General features: G+C 46.9%; 2 protein-coding genes across 2 annotated transcripts in view; both read left to right on the top strand.

Moving 5' to 3' along the window:
• LOC123355832 (scavenger receptor cysteine-rich type 1 protein M130-like) overlaps nt 1–11,424 on the top strand; it is a 420,264-nt gene extending 408,840 nt beyond the window's left edge. The window contains exons 15-19 of the mRNA XM_044998590.1: nt 3,835–3,930; nt 5,575–5,658; nt 6,723–6,812; nt 8,109–8,246; nt 10,427–11,424. Of these exons, the coding sequence (XP_044854525.1) occupies nt 3,835–3,930; nt 5,575–5,658; nt 6,723–6,812; nt 8,109–8,246; nt 10,427–10,554 (536 nt within the window). The 3' untranslated portion in view covers nt 10,555–11,424. The remainder of the gene's footprint in view (nt 1–3,834; nt 3,931–5,574; nt 5,659–6,722; nt 6,813–8,108; nt 8,247–10,426) is intronic.
• LOC123347552 (antigen WC1.1-like) overlaps nt 1–17,068 on the top strand; it is an 838,191-nt gene that overhangs the window by 680,560 nt on the left and 140,563 nt on the right. The window lies entirely within an intron of this gene.

The following is a 17,068-nucleotide window of genomic DNA, read 5'->3' as shown; positions in this document are numbered from 1 at the left end:
ACCAGCTTGGCTTAACAGTGAAATCCTTGCTAATCTTAAACGCAAAAAAGAAGCTTACAAGAAGTTGAAGATTGGACAAATGACCAGGGAAGAGTATAAAAATATTGCTCGGGCATGCAGGAGTGAAATCAGGAAGGCCAAATCACACCTGGAGTTGCAGCTAGCAAGAGATGTTAAGAGTAACAAGAAGGGTTTCTTCAGGTATGTTAGCAACAAGAAGAAAGTCATGGAAAGTGTGGGCTCCTTACTGAATGAGGGAGGCAACCTAGTGACAGGGGATGTGGAAAAAGCTAATGTACTCAATGCTTTTTTTGCCTCTGTTTTCACAAACAAAATCCGCTTCCATACTGCTGCACTGGGCAGCACAGTATGGGGAGGAGGTGACCAGCCCTCTGTGGAGAAAGAAGTGTTTCGGGACTATTTAGGAAAACTGGACGAGCCCAAGTCCATGGGGAGGGATGCGCCGCATCCAAGGGTGCTAAAAGAGTTGGCGGATGTGATTGCAGAGCCATTGACCATTATCTTTGAAAACTCATGTTGAATGGGGGAGGTCCTGGATGACTGGAAAAAAGCTACTGTAGTGCCCATCTTTAAAAAAGGGAAGAAGGAGGATCCGGGGAACTACAGGCCAGTCAGTCTCACCTCAGTCCCTGGAAAAAGTCCTCAGGGAATCAATTCTGAAGCACTTAGAGGAGAGGAAAGTGATCAGGAACAGTCAGCATGGATTCAGCAAGGGCAAGTCATGCCTGACTAACCTAATTGGCTTCCATGAGGAGATAACTGGGTCTGTGGATGAGGGGAAAGCAGTGGATGTGCTATTTCTAGACTTTAGCAAAGCTTTTGATACTGTCTCCCACAGTGTTCTTGCCAGCAAGAAATATGGGCTGGATGAATGGACTATAAAGTGGATAGAAAGCTGGCTAGATCATCAGTCTCAACGGGTAGTTATCAATGGCTCCTTCAAGCAGAGTGCCCCAAGGATTGGTCCTGGGGCCAGTTTTGTTCAATATCTTCATTAATGATCTGGAGGATGGCGTGGACTGCACGCTCAGCAAGTTTTTAGATGACATTAAACTGGGAGGAGTGGTAGATACGCTGGAGGGTAGGGATAGGACACAGAGGGACGTAGACAAATTAGAGGACTGGGCCAAAAAAAACCTGATGAGGTTAAAGAAGGACAAGTGCAGAGTCCTGCACTTAGGACAGAAGAATCCCATTCACTGTTACAGACTAGGGACCAAATGGCTAGGAAGCAGTTCTGCAGAAAAGGACCTAGGAGTTACAATGGACGAGAAGCTGGATATGAGTCAACAGTGTGCCCTTGTTGCCAAGAAGGTTAATGGCATTTTGGGCTGTATAAGTAGGGGCATTGCCAGCAGATCGAGGGATGTGATCATTCCCCTCAATTCGACATTGGTGAGGCCTCATCTGGAGTACTGTGTCCAGTTTTGGGCCCCACAGTACAAGAAGGATGTGGAAAAATTGGAAAGAGTCCAGTGGGGGGCAACAAAAATGATTAGGGGGCTGGAGCACATGACTTATGAGGAGAGGCTGAGGGAACTGGGATTGTTTAGTCTGCAGAAGAGAAGAATGAGGGGGGATTTGATAGCTGCTTTCAACTACCCGAATGGGGGTTCCAAAGAGGATGGATCTAGACTGTTCTTAGTGGTAACAGATGACAGAAGAAGAGTAATGGTCTCAAGTTGCAGTGTGGGAGGTTTAGGTTGGATATCAGGAAAAACTTTTTCAGTAGGAGGGTGGCGAAGCACTGGAATGGGTTACGTAGGGAGGTGGTGGAATCTCCTTCCTTAGAGGTTTTTAAGGTCAGGCTTGACAAAGCCCTGGCTGGGATGATTTAGTTGGGTTTGGTCCTGCTTTGAGCAGGGGGTTGGACTAGAGGACCTCCTGAGGTCCCTTCCAACCCTGATATTCTATGATTCTATGATTCAGATAGAGAGGTGCACTGTCCATTTAGTCCACCAAATTCCTTCTTTGGGGGCTGCAAGATGAGGTCACAGCAGTATCCCTAATCCACTCTGGGGATGTCTTCTGAAGGGGATATCTGGGCCAAAGCCTTCTACTCCTTGGGCACACTTGTTCCCCATTCACAGGGCCACCCCGCTCTAGCAGTGAGCTCTCCATTCACAGCAAGCTGCAGCATGAAGTTTTAGCTACCACACTCCCTCCCCCTCCCTTCCTGTTGATAGTGGGCAAGGGAATGCTGGGAAATGTAGTTCTTTCCCTGCTCCAGAGCTAGCTTTATAGGCAGGGAGCTAACCAAGAAACTACACATCCCAGGGCCTCCTGTTGTTTCTCAGCTCCCAGGCTGGATCCCTGCCAGCTGCCGCCCCTGCAAATGGGCTGCCCCAAGCAGCTGCTTGCTTCGCTGGTGCCTAGAGTCGCCCCTGCCAGGGGTTGCACAATCTATCTAGGGTGACCAGACAGCAAATGTGAAAAATCGGGACGGGGTGGGGGGTAATAGGAGCCTATATAAGAAAAAGACCCCAAAATCAGGACTGTCCCTATAAAATCAGGACATCTGGTCACCCTAAATCTATCCCAGGGAGGGGTTCTGAATGTCACAAGGAGAGACATCATGGAAAAGGCACCTAGAGAAATTGGAAATATTGTCAGGAAAAAAGTATATAAAAATCGAGCTCTGGTAAATAGTTTTGAAGAGACAGATCCAGTAGAAAAGATGATCTTAGGTGGGAGAAATGCAGGAAAGGAGCATTATACTGTAGTATACTCAAACTTAGCACATGTAGGGGATTTTACATTTATAGCACATGATACAAACATTAGCTACCAGCTCCTTGGCAAGAAGATGGAGAATGGGATTGCCATCAACACACATGTAACATTCACAACTTTCCAGTAAGACAATGCCCATATTCGGATCTCATGCTTCAGGGCTTCAGCCGGTCACCCACTGGGGTCAGGAAGGAACTCTGGGAAGCCCCCATATTTGTGTTTTGTTTCTTGCCCTCCTCTGAAGCATCAGGCATTAACTACAGATGGAGATGTGACGCTGGATGGGCTGGACCAGTCCTCTGAGGTGCTATAGAGAAACCTGTTTCTAAGATATCTGGCTGGTTTGTCTTTTCCACATGCTCAGGGTCACACCAATTGTCAGATTTGGGGCCAGGAAGGAATTTTCCCCCAGGTCAGATTGGCAAAAAGGGACCTTGGGGGATTTTCATTTTCCTCTGAACCATGGACCATGAATCACCTGCCAGTATTATCTAGGCATCTCTCATCTCATCAGTTCCCTGCCATTGCTGGGGCCTGGGACATTGGTGGTACCTTAGTCACTCCTGTTTTCTGCCTGTGGCACACAAGAGCTTATTCTTCTGAGGACTGAAATGCTTTAGTCTAAATGCATCTTTGGGCTCAAACCTAGGGGTATCTGGGTGAAATGCAGTGGCCCGTGTTATACAGGAGATCAGACTAGATGTTCTAATGGTCCCATCTGGCCTTAAACTTGATGGGAAAAAAGTGTTATCACCATTTTGCAGATAACCACCAGTGTGGGGGGAGAATTATTTAAGCTGCTCCAAAGGTCAATAGCCCGGAATAATGGGATGAGATTAAAAAGGGAACATTTAAGATGAATGTGAGGAAGCTTCCTGACAGCAAATTAGCCCTGGGAACCATCAACAAAGAGCTGTTGTGGAAAGAAACCCTGTCCCCTGGCTCATTTAAATTCCAGCAGTGGGAATGGGCTGTAGTTTCACGCTCACACTGGGCCCAGGAGGAGGGGCTGGATGATCCCGTAGTGTTTCCCATCTCTGGTTTCAATGACCCTTTGCAAACCCTGCCCTTTGTTTTCAGGCTCCAGAAGACCCTTGGATCCCTTCTCTGACGCTGTGTACGAGGAGATTGATTATAACCTTATGAGAGAGAAGCAGGAGATGTTCAGTCGCTCAGGTCTGTGTGTCTCACTCTTAACAAAAAGAACGAGGAGTACTTGTAGCTCCTTAGAGACTAACAAATTTATTTGGGCATAAGCTTTTGTGGGCTAAAACCCACTTCATCAGATGCCCAAATAAATTTGTTACTCTCTCAGATGCCACAAGTACTCCTGTTTTTTTGGCTGATACAGACTAACACGGCTACCACTCTGAAACCTGTCACTCTTAACAGGGAACAGCTATCTAATGCCCTTTCCCTCTGAGGCCTTGGCCCAGAGTGAAATCACTGCATCTTTAGCCCTGTGAGCTTCTCATTGGCGCCGGGCAAAAGTCTTCATTACGAAATGTTTGATGCAAAATGCGGGCTCAGACACACCAAAACATTTAACAAATTCCTGTCAATTTCACCCAATTGTTCCAAATACACACAGAACAATTCATTTCATTTCAACACTTTCTAAAGAAAACATTTTGTTTTTTCTATTCGATAGTATTTTTCCATTAGAAATTTCCTTTAATTTTATCTATAAAAACAAACAAACAAAAATTGACTAATGTCCAAAAAACCACCAAATGGTTTCATTGAACATTTTACTTTTCAATTTGCCAAAAAAAAGAAAAAAAAAGTCATTTTTGGCTCAACTCAAAACAATGTTGTTGGATTTTGCTGTTGATTTTTTTGCATTCCCCCTCCTCAATAGCCGAGAATCAAACCATCTGTTTTTTGTTTGTTTGGGTTTTTTTGGGTTTGGTGTTTGTTTTTTTTGCCAAGCTCTAGCTGTGGGAGCTGGGTCTGTGGTGAGACAGCAGTTACTCATGTAGACTGAGGGAGATGGGCTTCCTTCCCACCATACACTGAGCGTCCCTGTTCTAGGGACAGTTAATGTCACTCTGCCCATCCTGCAGCCTTGGAGTGTAACCAGTGAGGGGTCAGGAAAGCGACTGTCTGGGGCCAGGCTAAACTATTATTTGAAAATTCTCTGGAGCATTGGAGTAGGGGATGTTCTGTGCCCCCCTCCCACCACAGCCACTGGTCTGCTGGGTCGGTTCCTTCCTGCCCCAGAGCAGAAAGATCAGCGCAGGAGAGCCTCATGAGTTTGAGTCATGGCCCTGTTATCCTTTGTGCCATTTTGTCTCAATGTCTGATTGGAACATCCTGCCCAAGGGCTGTGCTGTGGTGGGGCTCTGGGAACATGCTCAGGGCATCCCCCAGCAGCACTGCCAAGATGGTTACAGTGAATCACAGACTCTGCTCTGGGCCTTTCTTGGCCTAATCTGGAAACACCACAGAGAGCTGATCGACTGATTCATGGGGGAGGTGGATATTTCCCTGAAGAAGGAGGAGTCCCCTCTGTGGCTGAGAAGGCCAGGACCATTGTGGAACTTCCCTGGACCAGCAGCCAGAGACGTGCCCTTCACTCACCCCAGTATATTACAGGTCTGATTGTAGCATCCCCTCAGTCACATTTACCAGAGTGACATGGAGATTTCTCTTGGGGAGTCTGTCAGCCTCTCACTGCTCAGAGTTGCTGTGAGTCACCATCTCCTGCAGAAGAAGGAATAGACTGAGACCAGAAATCCCACTCCAGGCCCCAAATGTGTTCCCAGTCCCACAGTTCTGCTGTTCTCATTGATGAATTTCTGGTTCTCGTCTCTCCAGTCTCCTATTCAGATGACTCAGTGGTGAAGCTGCAGTATTACACCGGGGACAGCGAGGGGGAAAATGATCCTGGATCAGAACAAGGTAATGGGGGAGGGGCAGACTCAGGCCGAGAGACCCAAATCTGGGCAGAGAACAGAATTTCTAGGACACTTTCTGCAATCGCAGCCATTTCCCCTCACATGGTTCCCATCTTACACAGTCAGGTCTAATCCCATTGAACAGGATTTCTGCCAGAATCTCAGGATGGGAACATGTGCCCATCTCCTGAGCACACACCCCTGGGAGTGGCTCCCAGTGACCTCCCCAGGTGAAGAGCTGGCGGAGATGGGTCAGTGTCTTTGGGTGGAAGGCGTCAGTGCCCAGCAGGGCTCCTCTCTCAGCTCTGAGAGAGGGGGGGAATATTGTCCTATGTTATAATTAGAGATGAGCTCAGCCCAACTCACTGATCTGAACCCACCAGAATTTTAGGGGAGGGGAATTTGCAGATTCTGACCCCCAGCTCTGGATCTCAGTTTTGGGGCTGGCACCTGTCACTATAACAGGCTAAAGCAAAATCCTGGATCTGAACTTCCTGGCTTGGGCCCATCTCTAACTGTAAACAGGGCGGGATTTCTACCCCAGCTGCTCTCAAGGGAGTCCATGAATTTGGGCCCTTTGGGAGTTTAGCCTGTGGCTGGGGGAGGAGACACTGAGCAGATGAGCCAGTTCTGCTGAGAAGCTGGAGCGCTGCCAAGCTGAGCCCTGGGCTGCCTGAGAGGCTAGTGGAGAGCAGGAGCTCACAAAGGATCAGAACAGTGACTCCCAGCAGGAGCTTTAATTCCTGCAGCGGGGAGGTTTCTCCTCCCCAGTGAGACAGGAGATCAGCTGGATTCAGGCTTGTCCTAACCTGTTATCTCAGCACAAACCCAGATCCTGCTCCCACTGAAACACATACAAGAGCTGCTGTTGGATTCTGCAGGGACAGGACTGGCCCCTAGTTATTTGTGGGACTCCTGTTTTACTGTCATTCTCTGACTTGTGCCCTCTCACCATGGGCCCCTGCAACTTCCCTCTCATGTGCCATGATAAACAACTCTAGTTATAAGCACCACCTGCGCTGAAGAGACACTGTTGGTGCCAGGGGCTGAATGTGTTTGCTGTTCTAGAGGGAGCTTCCCCAGGGGGGTCTCAGTTGGATTATGATAACGTGGAGGAGCCTGCCTTGAACGACATCCCCCAGACTCCAGACGGACGAAGTGAGTAGTGACTCCGACTCTTGGAAGCAACGTCACCCTGACGAAAAACTAACTGTATTTCCCAGTAGGAACAATAGCGGTTTGTTAAGAAAACCACAAAGTTCACCCACCAGTATTGTCTATTGACGTAACGCTGGGGGCACTGACCAGGTGCATTACAAGAGCTGTGTGGAGGCCCAGGGGTAGGGAAGCGTGTGATGTCCTAGGTCATGACAGAGGCCCATTGCAGAGACTGAAGGAGCAGTTTGCTCATGAGCTGTCCATGCTGTACTTGGCTCAGGTCACTGACCTGTGACCCACACTGCCATGAGCACTAGGGTTACTCACTATTTGTAAACATAATGCATCAAAGCAGAGACCTTTACATAGCAGTAATGTTCCCTGCCAGCCTTTCCTGGCATGCAACTATGGCAGCTTATATACAGCTGTGTCAGACACACTGTGACAGGGGGGTGGGCGGGACATAAGAGATTTTACACCCAAGGGCCCATGTCCCACCCTTATTAGCTGGCTCAGCTCCCACTGGTGTTAGTACATTGGAGACTGATGGCAGTTTATGGGGTAAACTTTATCAGGAGAAAGCAGCAAAGAGTCCTGTGACACCTTATAGACTAACAGATGTATTAGAGCATGAGCTTTCGTGGGTGAATACCCACTTCCTCGGATGCATGTAGTGGAAATTTCCAGGGGCACTTCATCGGATGCATGTAGTGGAAATTTCCAGGGGCAGATATGCCCCTGGAAATTTCCACTACATGCATCCCATGAAGTGGGTATTCACCCGCGAAAGCTGATGCTCCAATACGTTTGTTAGTCTATAAGGTGCCACAGGACTCTTTGCTGCTTTTACATATCCAGACTAACATGGCTACCCTTCTTATACTTTATCAGGAGAATGCATTGAAAAGACATTTTAAAAATAATGTCAAGTTTAGGAAGACGGAGACAAACTCTGGACAATTCCAAGTCATTTACATTTGTAATTATTGTAACCAAATGCCTTGTAGAACGATCCCTCTGAACTAGATTCCAGTCACCTCTTTCCAGAACTCCCCCTTCCCCTTGTCATCTGGGAGCTCTAGGATCCACTCAACCAGCTACTGAAATGTATCAAATCGATCTGATCTGTAAATCTCCTCTGTCTGAGGGTTCCAGAGAAGGGCTTGTCTTACATCCCTGAGGGTGGAAGGGCTGAGAGAGCCCCAGGGACCAATGAGGCTGGCGCATCTGCAGCTTGTAGTTTATTTCTATCTTCACTGTGAATATTCTCTTAATTACTTCACATCTTCACGTCAGATGCCCCTGCCGTGCCTGGAGATGTCCCAGGGGACGGTTATGATGATGCCAGAGAAGTGTCTGACACTCAAGGTGACCCTCATTTGGGGCAGAATAATGAGAAAGGTACTGGAGCGAATGACAGGGATTCACAGACAGGTGCGTGGAGATCTTTTTGCACTTCACACTGTCTTTGAAGAATGGGAGAGCTGGAAATGTGGGGTACGCAGAAGAGAACAGCCCTGGCCAAGCCAATGCCTGTGAGGCAATCTCTCCTTCCCTCACCTCTCCATTCCCTCAAAGCAGAGGCTTCAGTGCCTGCCATGGAGAGAGGAACAACAGGGTCCCTGCTGGGTGGTACTTCGTGGTGAAACCAGCAAGGTACCTGGGATCCTTCTGCCTCTAGGTTCCAAATCTTGTGTTGCTGCAATGCCCTGGATGTGCTCGATTCCCACCCATTCACTGTGCATGTATCTTTTGGGCAGAATCCTATACACCAATGTCCTGTTACTGCTGCACCGGTGTTAAAGAGCCCATTACACATTTTGTAAAATCTGGAATTGGCTTTGCCCATTGTCCTTGGCCAATATCTCTCCTCTCTTCCCCATTGTCTCATGAGCAGAGACACCATCAGCCATCCCAGAGGAGGTGCAGTGGTGATGAAATGTGCATTGATTAGTACTTGATAAGAATAACGTGCTAATGTTCATTGCTAGGCAGAGTGAAATTTATGATGTTCTTAACCAAGCACTCCTTGCTGGCAAGTGCTTGGGTTTTGTACATGGAGTGACAAGAAGCTACAGCTGGCACTTGGCAACTTTACCTGGTCTGGAAACCAAAGGTTTTACTCTCCAGACTACGTATAGAGATGACGGATTAGAAGTTGTCATAGACCCAAGACTGAAGGGGGAACGATTCCCATCTGTACTGTAGAACAGAGGTTCTTAGACTGGGCAGCACAGAATATATTCTTGGGCAGCATGAGAAACCAGAGCAGAGAGCGGTGGCTCTGTTCGGGTACCCAGTTTTGAAGGCAGCTGTCATAAACAGACAGTTAAGGGTTAACTCTTCTTTTACATCTAAAGGGTTAAGAAGCTCACATAACCTAGCTGACACCTGACCAAAAGGACCAATAAAAAGATAAGATATAAAAAAGAGGGAGGAGGGAAATCAGTCTTTTGTCTGTTCAGTAAGTTTGTGCGGATGTGGAAAGATCCAGGATTCCACCAGCTAACATTTCTTAAAAGTAGTGAGTATTAGAGAAGAATTCTCTTAGATTTCTTTTCTTTTCTTTTGTGACTTCTTTTTGCATAAGAGGGAGAATCAAATTTGTCTAACTAAGCTTTTGCCCAGAGGGCAGGGGCGGCTCCAGGCCCCAGCACACCAAGCGCGTGCTTGGGGCGGCATGCCACGGGGGGCACTCTGCCGGTCGCCAGGAGGGCAGCAAGCAGGCAGCCTTCGGCGGCATGCCTGCGGAGGGTCCGCTGGTCCTGTGGCTTTGGTGTAGTCGCGGGACCAGTGGACCCTCCACAGGCACGCCCCTGCCAGAGGGACATCCTCTGTGTTTTAAATCTGTTGTCTGTGAGATTTCCTTGCATGCTAATCTCACAGAGGTATCCCGTTCACCCTTTTTCTTTAATTAAAAGTTTTCTTTTTAAAACCTGATTAATTTTTCCTTGTTTTAAGATCCAAGGGTTTTTGGATTAGTGTTCACCAGAGAATTGGTGAAGAAATCTCTCCAGTCTACCCAGGGAAGGGTTATAGGAACTTGGGATGGAGATATTTTGGGGGAAGAGAAACTCCAAATGGTCCTTTCCCTTTTTATTGTTTAAATCATTTGGTGGTGGCAGACGAGTACCAGGTTTTAACCTAAGATGGTAAATAATCTTAGGGGTTATCTCATGCAGTTCCCCACATCTGTACACTAAAGTTCAGAGTGGGGGTGACACCTTGACAGCAGCACTGCCACCGGCAGCAGCGCAGAAGTAAGGATGTCATGGTCTGGTGTTGCTGCTGTTACGTCTCCGCTACTGCTGGCAGCAATGCTGCCTTTGAGCTGGGTGGCTGGAGAGCTATATACTTAAATGGTTCTTTTTGACTCAATTCCCTACTGCTTTTCATATTTAGTGAAAGTTGCATGTTGATTTTTTTTTAAAAATTGGTACATGTACTTGTGTGGCGGGGAGAAGAGGTGTCAGCTACTACGGATACATGGAAAGGGGCCACAATCAAAGAAGTTTGAGAACCACTGCTGTAAAGTGCACTCCACCTTGCTCTGCAGCCGCACATAACCATAGAATGGATCCACTGACTGTACGTCTCCCCCTTGGTGTTTTCAGGTTGGAGTCAGCACTCGCTAAGGAGTGAAGTTGTCTCTGAGATGGAGAAGGAAACCCCGTCCCTGCCTCCTGGAGACACAGGTTATGATGATGTGGGACATGGTGACTCTGGGGGTTCAATATCATAACAATTTGACTGGACAAAATAACCCCGTGAGGATTTAAACACTTCAACTCTTTCTCTCAGAAATGATGCCCAGAGAAAGTTTCTGCCTGGTAGATAGACAAAGCAGGTATTTTTGTAGGATTTGTGTGAAGTTGCAGGAAATACAAGAGTGAGTGGGAAAAGGTTCATAAGCTTTCTTTGTATAATTTCCCATTATTTGGAGGGGGTGGAAGTTTCCTGCTTTTTTATGTCTATAATTTCTTCTGCTTGACTTTGTGACTTTTTCATATTAAATACTTTCTGAAAGTCTTCCCCTTAGTGGATGGTTTTCTTGCCAGATGATTTGTGCAGTTTCCAGGGCTCACCACAAGGAGAGGCTGAGATTAAACAAACCAAGAGACAAGGGAAGGCCACCTCTGGGTATAGCTGGGTGGGTTTACACATCAGGCATGTGGTAAAAGTGAGAAACCAGGTAGAGACATTCAGAGATGAGCAACATGGTTCTTCCTGAAGTGAATTCAGATTTGAAACTTTTATTGAATCCAAGGAGATAAATGCAAAAATTATCCCTGAGTAATTCACACCTGAAATTAAACAAACTGTGAAAAGATTTCCCGATTAGCAATAAATGCAAAGAATAAATATTTCTGCTAGGACTAGAAATTAATTCTATAGAAAATAATGACAAGAGGACGGTTAATAAGAATCTGGATTTCCACTGAACGAATAAAGCTACAACAAGTAACAAGTCACTGAGTTGTTACGTAAAACTGCAGTAAAACTGATCATGTTCACACAGTGGCATGTTTATTTCCATGACAATCTACAAATGTAGTTGAAAATCGATGCTGAGCTGAGAACTGACCAGTGGGAAAAGCCAGAAGTGTTCTCTTGATGAACCCTCAATGAAATCAATACCAGAACGCATCCAGAGGACATCGCTATTTTAAAGAAATGTCTGTCTTTCCTTTATCACAAATCCTGCATTCAGTTGGGTCACTTCATCTGTAGAAGGATAGATAAGAAATACAAATGGTGAGAGAAGGTGCTTCCAATCATCTGCATTCAGCAGGGCCAGGAGTCATATAAAGAGACAGAAATACAACAATTTACTTTTGAAAGGAGAAAAATACACATCTTCCTAATGTCTTTTTAATATGGCATAGTGATCCTAGGAGACTGAAGGGGGATAAGAGTATGTCGACTTTATAGATGTCGATTTTTTAGAAATCGATTTTATACAGTCAATTGTGTGTGTCACCACTAAAAGCATTAAGTCGGCAGAGTGCGGCCACTGTACCGGGGCTAGTGTCAACTTTCGGAGCGTTGCACTTTGGGTAGCTATCCCACATTCCCGCAGTTTCCACCGCTCATTGGAATTCTTTGTTGAGCTCCCAGTGCCTGATGGGGCAAAAACATTGTTGTGGCTGGTTTTGGGTACATGTCGTCAGGCCCCCCTTCTTCCATAAAACAACAGCAAACAATCGTTTCTCGCCTTTTTTCCTCGGTTACCCGTGCAGACGACATACCACGGCAAGCATGGAGCCCGGTCAGATCACTACAGCAGTTATGAGCACTGTAAACACCACTCACATTATCCTGCAGTATATGCAGCACCAGAAACTTCAAAAGCAGGCGAGGACGCGACAGCAGCGCGGTGACGAGAGTGATGAGGCCATGGATGCAGAGTTCTCTCAAAGCACGGGCCCTGGCAATTTGGACATCATGGTGCTAGTGGGGCAGGTTCATGCCATGGAATGCCGATTCTGGGCCCGGGAAACAAGCACAGACTGGTGAGACCACATAGTGTTGCAGGTCTGGGATGATTCTCAGTGGCTGTGAAACTTTCGCATGCGTAAGGGCACTTTCATGGAACTTTGTGACTTGCTTTCTCCTGCCCTGAAGTGCAAGAATACCAAGATGAGAACAGCCCTCAGTTCACAAACGAGTGGCGATAGCCCTGTTGAAGCTAACAATGCCAGACAGCTACCGGTCAGTCATGAATCAATTTGGAGTGAGCAAATCTACTGTGGGGGCTGCTGTCATCCAAGTAGCCAAGCAATCAAAGAGCTGCTGATATCAAGGGTAGTGACTCTGGAAAATGTGCAGGTCATAGTGGATGGCTTTACTGCAATGGGATTCCCTAACTGTGGTGGGGCAATAGACGGAACACATATCCCTATCTTGGAACCGGAGCACAAAGGCTGCCAGTACCTAAACTGCAAGGGGTACTTTTCAATGGTGCTGCAAGCACTGGTGGATCACAAGAGATGTTTCACCAACATCAACGTGGGATGGCCGGGAAAGGTACATGACGCTCGCAACTTTAGGAACTCCGGTCTGTGTGAACGGCTGGAGCAAGGGACTTACTTTCCAGACCAGAAAATAACCATTGTGGATGTTCAAATGCCTATAGTTATCCTTGTGGTCCCAGCCTACCCCTTAATGCCATGGCTCATGAAGCCATACACAGGCATTCTGGACAGTAGTCAGGAGCTGTTCAACTATAGGCTGAGCAAGTGCAGAAAGGTTGTAGGATGTGCCTTTGGACGTTTAAAAGCACGCTGGCGCAGTTTACTGACTCAGTTAGACCTCAGCAAAACCAACATTTTCATCGCTTTACTGCTTGCTGTGTGCGCCACAATATCTGTGAGAGCAAGGGGGAGACGTTTATGGCAGGGTGGAAGGCTGAGGCAAATCGCCTGGCCGCTGATTACGTGCAGCAAGACATCCGGGCAGTTAGAAGAGCACAGCAGGGTGCGCTATGCATCAGAGAAGCTTTGAAAACCAGTTTCATGACTGCCCAGGCTACGGTGTGAAAGTTCTGTTTGTTTCTCCTTTATGAAAACCCACCTTCTTGATTCATTCTACTTCCCTGTAAGCAAACCGCCCTCCCCTCCCCCGTTTGATCACCTCTTGCAGAGGCAATAAAGTCATTGTTTCAAATTCATGCATTCTTTATTAATTTGTCACACAAATGGGAAGATAGCCCGGGAGGAGTGGGGGAGGAGAGAAGGACTGGGTGGAGTGGTGGAGGAGGGGAAGAGGGAAGGACAAGGCCACACTGCACTTCTACCTTATTGAATGCCAGCTTTCTGTTGCTTGGGCAGTACTCTGGGGTGGAGTGGTTGGGTGCCCGGAGGCCCCCCCACTGTGATCTTGAGTGTCTGGGTGAGGAGGCTATGGAACTTGGGGAGGAGGGCGGTTGGTTACACAGGGGCTGCAGTGGCGGTCTGTGCGCCTGCTGCCTTTCCTGTACCTCAACCATACGCCGGAGCATATCAGTTTGATCCTCCAGTAGCCTCAGCATTGCATCCTGCCTCCTCTCATCACACTGACACCACCTCTCCTCTTGCTCCCTCCACATGTCCTCTCGTGCTTTCCTGCACTCTGACATTGTCTCCATGCATTCTGCTGGGCTCTTTCAGTGTGGGATGACTGCATGAGCTCAGAGAACATTTCATTGTGAGTGTGTTTTTTTCACCTTCTTATCTGCGCTAACCTCTGGGATGGAGATGATGGGGGAACACTGAAACATTTGCAGCTGCGGGAGGAAAAAACGGGAGAGTAGTATTTAAAAAGACACATTTTAGAGAACAATGGGTAGACTCTTTCATGGTGAACTAAGCTGTTAACATTATATAGCATGTTGCTTTCTTTACAAGGTTGCATTTTGCCTCTTATATTAGGGCCTGCCAATTTGGTGTGAGAGATCACAGACACAGTGCTGGCAGGCTACAGAAGTTGGCTTGCAGGCTGTCACAAACAGTTAGTTAAGGGTTAAGGTTTTTTTTCTACCTGTAAAGGGTTAACAAGCAGTACCTGTGAACACCTGACCAGAGGACCAATCAGGGACAAGATATTTTCAAATCCCTGTGGAGGGAAGTTTTTTTTTCTGTTCTTTGTTTTTTTAGAGAGTCTCTCTTGGGAGTTAAGGGAGTCCAGACATCTTAATCAAGTCCTCCCAGGTTTCTGCAATAAATTCTTCTATTCAAGCTAGTGAGTATTAGCAAGGAACTAGTATTCTTATACTTTTATTTCTGTATTTGCAATTCTGTGTTTTGCTATAGAATTTCTTTAATTCTGTACTGTTATTGCTTTTACTGAGAAAGAAGGGAGGGGGAATTCTCTCCAGAGATTGATAAGTTTAGACTCTGTGTATTGTTCCATCTTGGCATTACAGAGACAGTTACTTTCTTTTGATTCTTTAATAAATCTTTTCTGTTAAGGACTTGTTTGATCTTTCCTTGAGTGAATTCTCAGGGAAAGGGGAGGAGGGAGGAGGAAGGCATCCCTCTGTAGTTGGATCCCGGTATCTCTCCTAGGAAAAGGGAGGGGGGAGGAAGCAGGGAGGAATGGTTTATTTCTCCTAGGTGTAAGAACTCCATGGATTTGGGGCTCTTGGGATCCCCAAGGATTTTGGGGAAGGACTGTGTCCCAATACGCGTACATTATTGGGTGGTGGCAGCTTTTACCAGATCTAAACTAGGATTTTAGTTTAGGGGAGTCCATGCAGGTCCCCATTTTGGAACCCAACAGCTCTAAGTGGGGGTGAGACCTATGACACAGGCATACACAGTAAGCCACAGTCTTTTGGTTTCTTTAACCTTCATAACATGTGGGAATGGTTTCAAACAGCAGAACAAGCACATATTGGGTTGGCCATTTAAAAAGAGGAGCTGTGGTTTTCAGGTTAACGTGCAGCACAAACCCAACTACCCCACACCACACACACCCAATTCTTCACCCCTCCCTCCACCGCATGGCTAACAGCAGGGAGGATTTCTGTTCAGATGCAGGCAAACAGCTCAGCAGGAACGGACACCTGTGAATATCTCCTTAATAAAATTCCCCTATTTCAATCAGGTGACCATGAATGATATCACTCTCCTGAGGATAACACAGAGAGATAAAGAATGGACGTTACTTGAATGTCAGCAAACTCTGGGACCATACGCTGCCATGCTTTGTTATGCAATGATGCTGGACTACATGCTACTAGCCTGGCATGATAAAGTGTCCTACCATGGAGGACGAAATAAGGCTGCTCTCCCCAAAAACCTTTTGCAAAGGCTTTGGAAGTACATCCAGGAGAGCTTCACTGAGATGTCCGTAGAGGATTTCTGTTCCATCCCCATACATGTTTACAGACTTTTCTAGTAACTATTCTGGCCCCAAATGCATTCCAGGACTTCAGGGCAAATTAATCATTAAACACGCTTGCTTTTAAACCATGTATTATATTTACAAAGGTACACTCACCAGAGGTTCCTTCTCCGCCTTCAAGGTCTGTGAGCCTGCCTTGGGTGGGTTGGGAGGGTACTGGCTCCAGGCTGATAAAGAGTTCCTGGCTTTCGGGGAAAACGGTTTCTCCATTTGCTTGCTGTATGCTATCTTCAACCTCCTTTTTATCATCATCTTCCTCATCTCCAAAATCGGCATCCCTGTGGCATGAGAATCCATTGACGGACTCCACACACAGGGGTGGGATATTTATAGGGGCACCCCCTAGAATTGCATGCAGCTCATCATAGAAGCGGCATGTCTGGGACTCTGACCTGGAGCATCTGTTTGCCTCTCTGGTTCTTTGGTAGACTTGCCTGAGCTCCTTAAATTTCACACGGCACTGCTGTGGGTCCCTGTTATAACCTCTGTCCTTCATGCCCTTAGAGATTTTTTCAAATATTTGGGCATTTCATCTTTTGGAACGGAGTTCTGATAGCACAGATTCCTCTCCGCAAACAACGATGAGATCTGGTACCTCCCATTCGGTCCATGCTGGAGCTCTTTTGCAATTCTGGGACTCCATAGACTCATAGAATATCAGGGTTGGAAGGGACCTCAGGAGGTCCTCTAGTCCAACCTCCTGCTCAAAGCAGGACCAATTCCCTACTAAATCATCCCAGCCCAGGCTTTGTCAAGCCTGACCTTAAAAACCTCTAAGGAAGGAGATTCCACCACCTCCCTAGGTAACCCATTCCAGTGCTTCACCACTCCCTGAGTGAAAAAGTTTTTCCTAATATCCAACTTAAATATCCATGGTCACCTGTGCTGATGAGCTCTGCATGGTCACCTGTGCTGATCAGCTTACCATGCTGGTCAAACAGGAAATGAAATTCAAAAGTTCCCGGGGCTTTTTCTGTCTACCTGGCCAGTGCATCTGAGTTGAGAGCACTGTCCCGAGCGGTCACAATGGAACACAAAACTCCCGGAGGCCAATACCATCAAATTGCATCCACTCTACACCAAATTCAACCCAGCAAGGTCAATTACAGAGCTAATCCCCTCGTCAGGGAGGAGTACAGAAATCGATTTTAAGAGCCCTTTAAGTTGACAAAAAAGGCTTCATCATTTGGACAGATGTAGGGTTAAATTGATCTAACACTGTTAAATTCGACCTAAACTTGTAGTGTAGACCAGGGCTGAGAGGCTGTACCCACCTGTTCCAAGGGTTGTGTCCTCCAGACAGATTTGTGGGACAAAGGAAATGGCCACAGGGAGAGGAAGTGGGCCCATTGTGGGTGCTTGTGCTTTGG

Source organism: Mauremys mutica, chromosome 1, assembly GCF_020497125.1.
Source record: "Mauremys mutica isolate MM-2020 ecotype Southern chromosome 1, ASM2049712v1, whole genome shotgun sequence".
Classification (NCBI taxonomy): domain Eukaryota; kingdom Metazoa; phylum Chordata; order Testudines; family Geoemydidae; genus Mauremys; species Mauremys mutica.
Note: the sequence above shows the minus strand (reverse complement) of the source record. Positions and strands in the feature narration are given on the sequence as shown.